Source organism: Balaenoptera borealis (assembly GCF_965194805.1).
Source record: "Balaenoptera borealis genome assembly, chromosome: 6".
NCBI lineage: Eukaryota > Metazoa > Chordata > Mammalia > Artiodactyla > Balaenopteridae > Balaenoptera > Balaenoptera borealis.
In genome coordinates, this window is record NC_138863.1 from 28,572,378 (window position 1) to 28,585,206 (window position 12,829).

Sequence of the window (12,829 nt, forward strand, 5' to 3'; positions counted from 1 at the left end):
TTACTCAAGTGAATTGAAAGTTCATATAAAAACCTATATGTAAGTGTTTATAGTAACTTTATTCATAATCCTCCAAAACTGGAAACTAAGATGAACTTCAAGGTGAATGGATAAATAAACCACATCCATACAATACCAGGGATAAAACTAATTCCTGATTCATGCAACACTATCAATGAATCTTAAATGCACTGTGCTAAGTGAAAGAAGCCAGATCTAAAAGGTTACATACTATATTTATATGAGATTCTGGAAAAGACAAAACAAAAAGATGGAAAACAGTTCAGTGGTTTCCAGGGGCTGGGGGAGGGGGTAGAGGCTGACTACCAAGAGGTATCACAAGGGATTCTTTTTAGATTGGTGTAAATGTTCTGTATGGCACTGTGGTGGTAGACACATAACATTATATGTCTGTTAAGCCCCACAGAAATATACAGCACAAAAAGTAAAGTAATGAAAATTTAAAATAAAAAACAGGATATCGGGGAATCCCAGAATTGAATGAAGATTTTGAGAAATCTAACTTTACTATAAATGTATGTATATGACTTAAGAGGGTGGAGAAAAAAGCAGCAGAGCTAAGTAACTTTGAAAACAGTGCTTTCACTGGTACTTTAAGGCTAAAAACAGAAAGAACTGTATATAAATGCTATACTGTAAATTTGTTTCTCACAGGGGTACAAGTTAGCAATTATGAAACTATTTTATATGATACTAGAGTTTAACAAATACATAAATAAACCATCTTTAGTGGGAAGCCAAGTTTCTGTCAGAGAACGAAGTTCAAATAAGCAAAGGGGGGAAGGGAAGGCTAAAATAAGCCCTGTGGTTACAGATTAGAGTCAGAGTGATCAGTACAAACATATTTATTATAGTAATGTACACATACAGAAATATAGTTGTGTGCATACATGGGCGCGTACACACACACACGTGTATACTTCCTAGCTCTGTACTTTGAGAGGGCCTGTGAAACCTCAGTAGCAAAGAGCACAACTACTGCCTAACTGATTTCTAAATACCATTTTCCAATGAAACAAACTAGGACTCACTGAATAAATGGCTGATTTCAAGGCTAAAGCAGGGAAAACACAAGATGAGAAGTTGAACCCAGATGATCCTGTAGGGCCAGAAAGTAAAGATGTGCTTGAAGAAAAATAAGACGCCATCTAAAGGACATAGGAACCAACTTGTAAGAGCTCCCGATGGCCAAAACAGGAATAATCTTATCATAATTAAATAATATTGAATTACAGCCCAAAGAATAAAGTATCTATAAGACCGTACTGATATAAATAAATATGTGGGGAAGGGACAAATTTTCCTTATAGAAGAATTCCAGTTAGTAAATGTAGAAGGGATGGGGAAATAGAAAATCCTCATTAGAATATCACAGTAATAATTACTGCAGGAAAGATTCCCCTGTGAATACTAAAGTTAGTGGGGAAAACTTGAAAGAGAAATAAAATATTTGCATAGTCTCCAAGCAACTCTGTGAAAGCAATACCAATTACCATGTTGGTTTTCACCTATGACCACAAGTTCTTTGATACTCTCCTTTCCAGGAGGTGGAGTTTAATTCTCCTCCCTTTCTAAATCCGTGACTTGCTTCTAAGGAATAGTGTGCAAAAAGAGAAAAATGATAACTGCAGCGGGAGCACTTGGACAGCACTTTAACCAAGTGATCAAAGTTAACATTGCCAGTAATGAGTCATGCTGGTATGTGCTCCCTGATATGAAGTGACAAGAAGGACAGACTACATCTCTGTGGTATTCTTCCCCCAAATCCATTACCTTCATCTAATCATAATAAAAACTTCACACAGGCCCAAAGTGAGGGATATTCTGAAAAAAACTTAACTACTACTCTTCAAAAGTGACAAGCCCATGAAAGACAAGGAAAGAACTGTCACAGATTGGAGGAGATGAGGAGCCACGATGACTAAATGCAATGTGGTACCCTGGATTGGATTCTGCAAGAGAAAAGGAATAGAAGTGGAATAACTGAAGAAATTCAAATAAAATGGATAGTGCAGTTAATATTATTATACCACAATAAAAAATACTATGTTAATTACTATACAGAGTATATGACAGAATGTTAATTTCTTAAGTTCTGATAAACACAGCCTAGTTATGTAATATGCTAAACTTACAGAAAGGTGGATAGAGAGTATCTGGAACTCTGTACTATTTTTATAACTGTTCCCATAAGCTAAACTTATTTCAAAATAAAAAAATAAAAACTGTATACTAAAAATGTATTATTTATCTTTGCACATATGTATTAGGGGAAAAAATTATACACCAGAATGTTAACATTTTGGGTGGCACAATTAGTGGTGAGTAAATATTTTATCTTATGTTTTCTAATGTGCTTATAATGAGCATGTTTTACTTCTGTAAAAAAAATAAAAATGGGATCATAATACATATTCTTTGGTAACCTGCTCTTTTCCACTATGAACATCTTCCCATCTCAATAAAAACACATCTCCATTATTAACAGTTGGTTTTATACAGTTGAAAGGATGTACCTTAATTTACATAGCATACACTTTAACTGGTTTGAATTTTCAGTTTTTTTACCCCATTTCTAATTCATTTTCTTTGAATCTACTTATTTATATCCTTAACTTATCAGTCTCCTGACTTTGTTAAAATGTTTCTAGTTTATTGTTTGCTTTGCTACTTTATCTTTTCCTTGGCTAATCAGAGGTTTCATATTTTTAGATGGTCAAACCTACTTAACCTTTTCCTTTATTACTTCTGCTCTTAGGAAACCTATTAAATTCTTCCTGCACTCTAAAATTGTAAGACCAGAGGTGCTGGGTTGTATTGCTTCCATAATTTTTTACTCCTCCCTCCCTGTGGGAAGAGCACACCATTCCCATTTCACTGACATTGGGCTTGTCCTAGGCTGTGCTTTGGCCTATGGTACCCGAGTGGACATGATGTTCACCACAATCAAGCAGATGCTTCAAAAAGTATTTCCCCTTTCCCTTTGCTACAATAATGACAGGACTCGAAGAGGTGCTCCTCCTTTGGCTGGGAGCATGTGGAGGAGAGCCATAGCATGACTTGCAGCTGCCAAAATGTAACATAAGTGAGGAAGAAACTTTTGTTGTTGGTTTTTTGGTGTTTTTTTTTAAAAATAAATAAATAAATAAATAAATTTATTTATGGCTGTGTTGGGTCTTTGTTGCTGTGCGCGGGCTTTCTCTAGTTGCGGCGCGCGGGGGCTACTCTTTGTTGAGGTGCATGGGCTTCTCATCGCGGTGGCTTCTCTTGTTGCACAGCATAGGCTCTAGGCGTGCGGGCTTCAGTAGTTGTGTTATGTGGGCTCAGTAGCTGTGGCACATGGGATCTTCCCGGACCAGGGATCAAACCCGTGTCCCTTGCATTGGCAGGCAGATTCTTAACCACTGCGCCACCAGGGAAGTCCCTGTTCTAAGACACTGAGATTTTATTATTTTTTGTTACTGCAGCAACACAAATTAATGTAACCATCTGTACTTTCTTTTAGAACATTTACCACTTATCTTCATTTTTGAGTAAATGGCAATTTGAATGTTATAGAATTTGGGGAATCACAACTTTTTCTTATCAAGTTTAGAAGACAGGCTGTGTTTGAGGCACATAGGGACATTTATCCTCGTGAATATGTTCAGGAGGAGAGTGCTTCTCTAACTTTTCCACCTAAGTAACCATAATGGCAGAGGAAACTAAATATGGGAGCACAGTCCAAAGCAACTGCTGCTGGTGTGAATTATATCTTTAAGTTTACCTTAAAAATGTTTTTTCTCTCAAACTTTTGAGCCAAATAAATATTCAAGGAAAGCGTTCCATGTCTGCCTCTTGGTGCTACGTACCTCCAGCACACTGCCATGTGTTCTGGTCTGAGTGGCAGAGCAGGAGATGATGGTTGAATCTGACAGGTAGCAGGTGCACAGGCTTTGGTGGCAGAGCAAGGCTCATATCTCAGTTCTACCCATTTTTTAAAAGGTGTGACCTTTGGCAAAATATTTACCTTCTTTCTGAACCATATCTCCTCTGTAAAGTGGACATAAGCTTCTTTCTCATTGTGGGCAGAACTAATAAAATATGTAAAGAAACGAGGTATCATGTCCAGCACATACCGTGACCTAAATAAATAATATCTCAAGGGAAAGGTCAAAGCCGGAATATATATAATTAGGTGGTATCAACATATAGGTGATGCCTGAAATACATAGGTATGGATGAAAGTTTCAAGGGAAAATTTGAAAAGTAGTCAGAAAACCAGGTGAGTAAGCCAAAGAAGAGTTTAGAGAAATGAGCAGTCAAAAGTGTCAAATACTCCCGGTAAAGGTAAAATTAAATGAAAAGAGAATACTAGATTTGCCAAATGGGAAGGTATCTGTACCTTTTTATAGACATTGGAGTGGTATGGTGGGCACAGAAGCCAGATTCTAGTGAATGGAAGTTGAAAAAGTAGAAGCAGCAGATATCTGGGAATAAAGGGAAAAGGAACTGTACCAGAGTCAATGGGAAGTTTCCTTATAGTGAAATTAAATCCAAGCCAAAGTATTTTATTAAAGAGTTCACAGTAAGTCAGGTGGCTTCCCTGAATATCTCAGGCAAGCAGAGGTTGTTAGGAACTGTAGCTATGTGTTCCCTGTCCCCAACTTGGTGTGTATGTGCCCAGTGTGTGTGTATTTGTGTGTGGGGGGGTGGGAGGTGGGGGGGTGAGAATCATAAATCGCACGAATAGAGGAAAAGGAGAATTTGGTATGCCTGTCAAATTAATGTGCTTTCATAAATGGGCAGCCCTCTATACACCAGAGCAGACAAGAAGCTGTAGTGCTGCCTCCTCACCCACTACAATTAAGCTGCTTCTTAAGTGATTTCTGTGTAAGGGGAAATGTTTCTGTTCCATAGAGCCAAACTACACAGACATAATCTGAAGTCCTTTGTTGCTTTCATAATCAAGAGATGTATTTTTTACCTGACTGCTCTGTTGTGTCTGCTGAGAACTGGTTTCTTTAGTAAATGCTGTTGTCTTAAACTTTATAACCTAGCCTTTACTTGAGACTTCTAATCAGACTTGCTTCTAATTTTCAAAAGGGTTACTTACACATTTCCTTACAAACAGTAAAAAAGTTTAAACACACAGTTTAATTTATACTTTAAAATACATTTAAATATGAACACAGCTTTTATGCTTCTGTTTATTATTGTAGCTTAAATACTTAAAATCACAGATTGATGGAGCAAAAATGAAGTAAGTTACTCAGCTTGTTTCCAACTCTTTTCCTAATAATCTGGAAAAAACTGTGCCGTTTCTGCCTAGGTGTAATTTACCAACATTCTATAACAGCTAGGAATATTTTAGGAATGAAAGAGGTTGATCTAAGCTGAAACATGAAATTGCACAAAAACAGACACTTCAACAGAGCACTGCAGTTACAAAGTGCTTTCAAAGGAATTATCTTATTTGACCCACATAGCAACCCTCTGGGTGGAGCAACCTTCTGGGTGGGTAGTGGGATCCTGTTTTACAAAGGAGAAAACTGAGGTTTAGAAGGTTATGTTCTTCTAAAGTCACAGCAAAAGGGGTAGATCTAGGAGTTGAATCCACATCCTCTAAGTTCAACCTCTATGTTTCTTTCACTTTATCATAGCATTTGAAGAATCTTGGGGTGAAAAGCAGTGGAGTATTTTCAGTTTCAAACTTTTAATATCTTTATTTTCATTTCCTTTGGTTTGTCTTAGGTCATTTCTGTATCTTAAGCTAAATATTTAAATCCTAAGCTAAATAAATAAAAATACTAAGGTAAATATAAGTAAATAAATTTTTTTATTACGTTTTATTGATGACAAAGCCATTTACAGCTATGAATTTACTTTATGGGAATAACTTTCCCACATTTAATAAATTTTCGATATGTAGCATTTTCATTGTTGAAGACTAGTTCTATTTTAAGATTTTTGTCAATAATAAGATATTCTCGGCATTAATCTATTTTTGAAGAATCTTTATTTAGGTGTTAAATTGTTATTATTTTGAGTAAAGATAATATGCATTAAAACTAAGACTGGCCATCATACATTTACCTTATTACAAATACATTTAATATAAATAAAACTTAACACTTAATTTTAATATATATATACATGAAACTCTTAATCTTAACAATACTACTCATGAAAAGAAACAATTTTTAAATAACCTAGTTAGTTGGTTGAAGCAATAGTGAAAATATAGCAAAGTTGTGCGTTAAATCTCCCATGGGGAAATTGCATGAAAGAAAACTACTCTATCATCAAAGATGGACCCATAATCCCATTAGCCATCTCATAAGTGCAGCTTATGAGAAGCTAAATAAAGAAGTTTTAGCAAGATCCATCAATTTTACCAGAAAAATATCTCAATGCAAAGATCCTATTGTCAGCAGATGTTAAAGACACATCTGGCAGAATCTGAAGATATGCCTGACCTACAACAGTATAAGTAAATGCAATGTATGTACCTGTTCTTCATGAGGCGAACCTCTCTCTTTCGTGCTGCTTCTTCAGCAGGCTGTGTAGGAAGTGCTGGGGAGGACGCCATAACAACTCCAGGGGCAATGGTGCTAGTGGGTGCTGTGCGAATCTGGTATGTTTGTACATCTCCAGAGGCAGCTGAAAAGAAAAATAGTGAGCATGGTGTCAGACACTGAAGCACTGTGACTTGGTAAAACTACGTGTCAATCATCAATCTAAACATATATTTTGGATTAAAAGGAAAAAAAGGAACAGATGATTCTGACTAAAATGTTGAAAGAATCAGCACTCTTTGGGACATTACTCAGAAATAATTCCCAATTTAGTGTATTTATTAGTATAGTCACTTGGATGAAAGAGGTCTTAACTTATTTCTGCTGGGTCTTATATTATCTTTCATTGGAATGTAGTTCTATTCTGTTGTCAACATGCTTACCAACCTCAAGTCTAAAAGGTAAGTGGGGCACAGCTTGGATGATCTTCCTAGATAGAGTATAGTCCTCAATGTCTTCCTTTGATATTGGTAAATTCATATTAAAAAATTTCAAGTAGACTCTTGCCACGACATAAAAACGACCATGATTTTTCATAAAATAGCAAAATGGAAGAGAAAATAAAGCATAATGGTCAACTATTATAAATTCCTAACTGTAACAAAACAAAGTATGAAAAAGTGTACCATTTGATGCCAATTATATTACTTGTAAGCATTGTTTTAATGTAAATGATAACGGCTAAACAAATTGAAGTTTTATTTTTCTAACCAAATGATCCATCATTTGTGAAAAGAAAAAGTCTCTATTTGTCAAATCGCTTCTAAAAACAGCTTAATAATATGCCCTCCTAGGAATAAGAAACCTAACATTATCTGAGAGAATTTGAAGGTCTTTATAAAATCATCCATATTTGTTATTAATATCAATTAAAATGTGTAGTTTGAGTGGAAAAGATTTATATACTAAACATGTTACCATCTTCAAACTGACGTTCAGAATTCAAATTCACTGACATCCTGCTTTACAATTTTTGAGTACCTGCATGTAAAGTGAAAAGGTGTTTTACTCCCATTAATAAGCAAAATATTATCTTCTTCAAATATTATTTGTTTAGTAACAGAAAATATTCTGTAAATACATTAGGGCCCTTTAAATAAATTATGACTCTCTAGTTGGTGTTTTAGAATTATTCAAAATTAATCATCCATGGTGAAGGGGCACATCTGTCATTACCTAACAGAGGCAAAACATATTTTTAATAAAAATATTTTTAGAAACAGATTTATTAGTATTTCCTTAATATGCAAATTTTAAATGTGGCATAAATCATATTCTTAAAATATTCAAGTGAATTCAAAGAAAAATGGTCAACTCCCATCCATAAAGATTTCTGAAACAAATAGGAAGAAAACAAAAAAATTAAAACAAAACAAAACAGAAAAAAGCTATTTCTATAATTCACCATGGATTTAACTACTTTTGCTCATAGACCAGCAGACTTGCACACTGGTGTAAGATTTTTCAGAATATAATGCTATCCTTTGAAATAAAAAATGATGATCTTAGAAATGAAGACATAAATTTCTTTTGACTTAAAAGCAGAGGAACAGAATTTTGAACCTCCAAAGATTCTTATCAGTGATTTAGTACAACTTTTCATTTGACACATGAAAAAAAATGAGGCCCAGGGAGGCTGGGTCTTACTCAAGGTCACAAAGTGAATCTATATATATTTAGATTTAGAATCTAGCTTTTTTAACTCCTAATTTTATTGTCTTTCCCTCTAACCTACCTCATTTCTCCTATATCCAAATGTTAAAGGTGTTAAAGATAGATGTTATATTTTTAAAACTGAAAATAGTTGTTTTTATGCCATGACATTTTGGTCCAATTGGAATAATGGAAGAAGAGTTCATGGAAAACAGTATCTATAATGAAGAAAAATAAACTATATTTTAATAGTGCTTTGCAGTATCATACTTACTTTTTCTGAGTCTATAAAATTTTAACTTTTCAAAGAATTTACCACACCTGTGAATTCTGAATCCTCTTACCTTGAACAACAACTTGGTTGCTGGGCACTAAGATCTGCTGTCCATCAGTGGTCTGTGCATACTGCAGGATGGTAGTACCCGGCTGAGTGGCAGCTGCATTGGTCATGGTTAACGTTTGCAGGCCCTGTACCCCATCGGTACCATTGTTAGCCAGCTGTATTGCTCCTCCCTGGGTAATGGCAACTAAAACCCAATGGATTTTATTGTTACAAGTTTAATTAATACCATGTAAGTCTTATACACACACTAAATTCAAAGCAGAATAATTTGCAAGACATAATCTAGGAGAAATTATTACAGCAAATAACATCACCAAGAAGGATTTTGTATACTCAAGTAACTTTCTGCTCAGGAAACCTATATCCAATTTCAAGAATACAAATGTAGGGGCTTCCCTGGTGGCACAGTGGTTGAGAATCTGCCTGCCAATGCAGGGGACACGGGTTCGAGCCCTGGTCTGGGAAGATCCCACATGCCGCGGAGCAACTAGGCCCGTGAGCCACAATTACTGAGCCTGCGCGTCTGGAGCCTGTGCTCCGCAACAAGAGAGGCCACGATAGTGAGAGGCCCGCGCACCGCGATGAAGAGTGGCCCCCGCTTGCTGCAACTGGAGAAAGCCCTCGCACAGAAACGAAGACCCAACACAGCCATAAATAAATAAATAAATAAATAAATAAATAAATAAATAAATAAATAAATAAATAAATTTAAAAAAAGCAACAGTCTTTAAAGATTATCTTAAAAAAAAATACAAATGTACTCTATGAACCACATTATAATTTTTTTTTTTTAAAAATAATTCTTGTTTGAGCTAGTTACAATATCTACCTTGTTTCTTCATTGATTACTACATTCAATACAATCATTTTTTTTTTTAAACTTTGGATTTATTTATTTATTTATTTATTTATGGCTGTGTTGGGTCTTCGTTTCTGTGCGAGGGCTTTCTCTAGTTGTGGCAAGTGGGGGCCACTCTTCATCGCGGTGCGCGGGCCTCTCATTATCGCGGCCTCTCTTGTTGCGGAGCACAGGCTCCAGACGCGCAGGCTCAGTAATTGTGGCCCACGGGCCCAGCCGCTCCGCGGTATGTGGGATCTTCCCAGACCAGGGCTCGAACCCGTGTCCCCTGCATTGGCAGGCAGATTCTCAACCACTGCGCCACCAGGGAAGCCCCCACATTATAATTTATAGTAATGTCAGTTAACAAATAAAAAATGAGAAAATATTAAATTCCACTTGAAGTTATTTGGTTCAGAAGAAGGACCACTCTTGATCCACACTTCCTTTATTCTGGCATTAACTACATAATATTTTCCTTCTCTACGTTCATGTACTTATTAGCACAGATATGGGCATGTAACAGGCACCCAATAAATGATTATTTAATTCATAGTTAATAAAGCAGTTCAGTAGTGCATTCTGTTCTCTAACTCAGCAATGCATAAAGTATAACAAAAGTCCACTCAATGAAACAACAGAAATGTCCTATGGAACTTAATTATCACAGACCTCTCATGGAGTTTAATATTAGAGCCCAAGATCATCATTTAGAAAAAAATATTTTACTGCTATTTCTAAGTTACCTATTCAAGCATTCTCATGTAGGATCGGCTGATTATTCACAAATTAATCATACTTGCCGTTTATCTGTTACAAAGGAATCAACTTTGGCTCATACTAGTAGACATTTCACTTTATAAAAAACTTGAATTAACCTTTATGCTACAGTACATGGAAAAAGTTAATAAGATACTTTCCCTGTTACAGTTTAAGTTTTCCAGAAAGAGAAGGACTAAGAATCACAATATTACATATAAAATTGCATAATGGATTTTAACTAAGTCAACATGTCTGATTTGAGCATGTTACTTTTTGTCTGTTAGAAGGAAATTAGTTTGGGATCAACTGTCAGCTTGCTCTGGGTAACTAATATCCTGAGTCATCTATGTATGAAAAACTGGATTATTTACTGTTCAATCAAGAAATAATAACAGTTAATGGCTGTGATTTGGTTTAGTAAATAATACTTGTGGAAATTAAGATACTGGCATATACAATCCACCCACTTTAGCTAATCCCATAAATTTTACTTATCTTAGACAAGGAGAAAAAAAGGAATATGTAAAAACTATTCTGAGATTAATACTTCAGGATAACTTGAAAGAATCAGAAGGTTAACAGAATCAAACCACAATTTCTCAAATAGAGTTAATAAGCAAATTCCACTGTATTCAACGCACACAACTTTCTTCTTGACTACCTACCAATGAACTCAAGTGGGAGGAAAGAAGGAAACTAGAAATCAGGAGATCTGGGTTCTAGTCCAAGTTCCATCACTAAACTGTTATTTGAATCTGTTATCTCTTCTGTAAAAATAAAAATATCTGGTTCTAGCCACTAAGTACAATTGTTATAAAAATCAAATGAGATCATGTATATAGGAAAGTACTCTGAAAAACTGAAGTCTGAGCCTATCAAACATTGTTTTTCTCTTAATATTTATTTATATACTTCATATTCCAAAAGGACTTAAGATAGCTTTCAGTAAAACTAAATTCATTAAAACAAGAAGAAAAAGATAGAAATCAAGTAACTGATGTTATCTTTAGGTGTATATAATGATTCTACCACAAAATCTAGAAGAAGGAAAAGAGTATAATTAAACAAACTCAGCTGAGATTTTGAGGAGCCAAAATGAAGAGGAAAACAGTTTTAGTTAGTGAAATAAAACATGTTTTTCTAACTAAGAATAAAATCTCTCAAACAAGACTTTATTATCAGGGACTGTGAACCAAGTAATGGACAAAACTAATAATAGTATTAGTTAAAAAAAAAAAAAAACCAATTTACTGAAGGAGTACAAATTGGTGTAGCCACTCGGAAGGGTAATTGGGCAGGCTGGCTTGGCTTCAACAATTCCACTCTTTAGATGCTATCCCCACTGACAGGACGGGATACTATATATATAAAAGAATGTTCAGATAGCATTGTTTGAAACAGTAGAAATGTCCTAAATATTCATCAGTGTGTGTGATTTTTAAATAAATGTTATATTTATACAGTGAAACACAATGTAGCTATTAAAAGAAACTACATATATAACTATATATGCATATATTTGTCTATGGTATATAAATAATGTAGGTCTCACTTGTATAAAAATACATGACACGTGTATGTATAAACAGAATGAAAAAGAATGGAAGGATATATACCAAACTCTAATGGGGAGGGATGGAAAGGGTTTTTACTTTTTATTAATACTATAAACCTCTACCATTTGAATTTTTTACAACCATATATTTCTTTTATAAGTTAAGAAACATATAAATATTGTATATGTAAGTGGTCATTATACTGATTCTTAATGACAATCAAGAACATAATGTTAAATCAGTTCCATCAAGGTCATATGTGCACATACAGAGAGAATAAAGGATAAAGATAATGTATAAAGCTTTTAAAATCTCAAAGTATTAACCTTTAAAACTAGCAACTGTCAGTTGCCAAATTAAACATCTATTTTTCTCAGCTTCACCTCCCTCAACTTCACTTCCCTATTTGAGATTTTGATATGCCTCTTTCCTAAAGAGCATGCTTTCTATTTCTAGTTCAAGTGAGAATTGCTGTGGTGAGTGAATCTCTGTTACTAACAGTATGCTGTATCCCTCAAGTGTGCTGAAGTTGGAGGAAAAAAAAGTTCATTTATCAAGGTCTTAGAACACACACCTTGAATAACTCAAATTATTTGGATATAAGGCTAAAAAATAGACACACACATATATAGATAGTATCTATTTCTGCCAACAAAGAACTTAAGAAGGAAAAGAATGAGTGAACTCTAATGAGCTTACAGAATGGACAAGAAGCTCAGCCAGAAATGCCTGCCTTCTACTTACTGTTACAAGTTTCAGCTTTGGTTGAGCTAAAGAGTCTGCTACTTGTTTTTAATTCAGTTGGAATGCAATTAGTTATGCAAACCAAGGCTGAGCTGTAACTGGAAAACTATGAACTTGGGAGTCAAACTTTTATACATATTTCTGACACAGACTACCCCAGGGCATTAGAAAACCAATACAGCAAGAGTTTCAATGTGTACATTTAATTTGTAATTAAGGAAGAGAGGGAGGAAAACTATATAATGGGTAGCACTGGATTTAATGAACAAAAATCAAAATGAAGACATCAATGTGTGAGACACTTTGGGAGGCAAAAATATATTGGGAAGAGAGGAAAAAGGTACCATTCACACAA

General features: G+C 34.9%; 2 protein-coding genes across 13 annotated transcripts in view; one reads left to right on the forward strand and one right to left on the reverse strand.

Annotated features, from left to right (window-relative positions):
* The window catches only part of METTL21A (methyltransferase 21A, HSPA lysine), a 54,557-nt gene that overhangs the window by 24,831 nt on the left and 16,897 nt on the right, over positions 1-12,829 (forward strand). The window lies entirely within an intron of this gene.
* Positions 1-12,829, reverse strand: part of CREB1 (cAMP responsive element binding protein 1) — a 56,911-nt gene that overhangs the window by 7,102 nt on the left and 36,980 nt on the right. For 7 of the 10 annotated variants that reach the window (XR_014246064.1, XM_082397165.1, XM_082397168.1 and 4 more), the window contains 2 exons: positions 8,576-8,758; positions 6,513-6,663 (listed from right to left, as the gene is read on the reverse strand). Coding sequence is in view for 9 of the 10 variants with exons in the window: in XM_082397165.1 (XP_082253291.1) it covers positions 6,513-6,663; positions 8,576-8,758 (334 nt within the window). In the remaining variant the exon portion in view is untranslated. Of the gene's footprint in view, positions 1-850; positions 1,974-6,512; positions 6,664-7,496; positions 7,560-8,313; positions 8,555-8,575; positions 8,759-12,829 lie in introns of those variants that run through there. The other 3 variants (XM_082397170.1, XM_082397171.1, XM_082397167.1) reach the window with 3 other exon arrangements.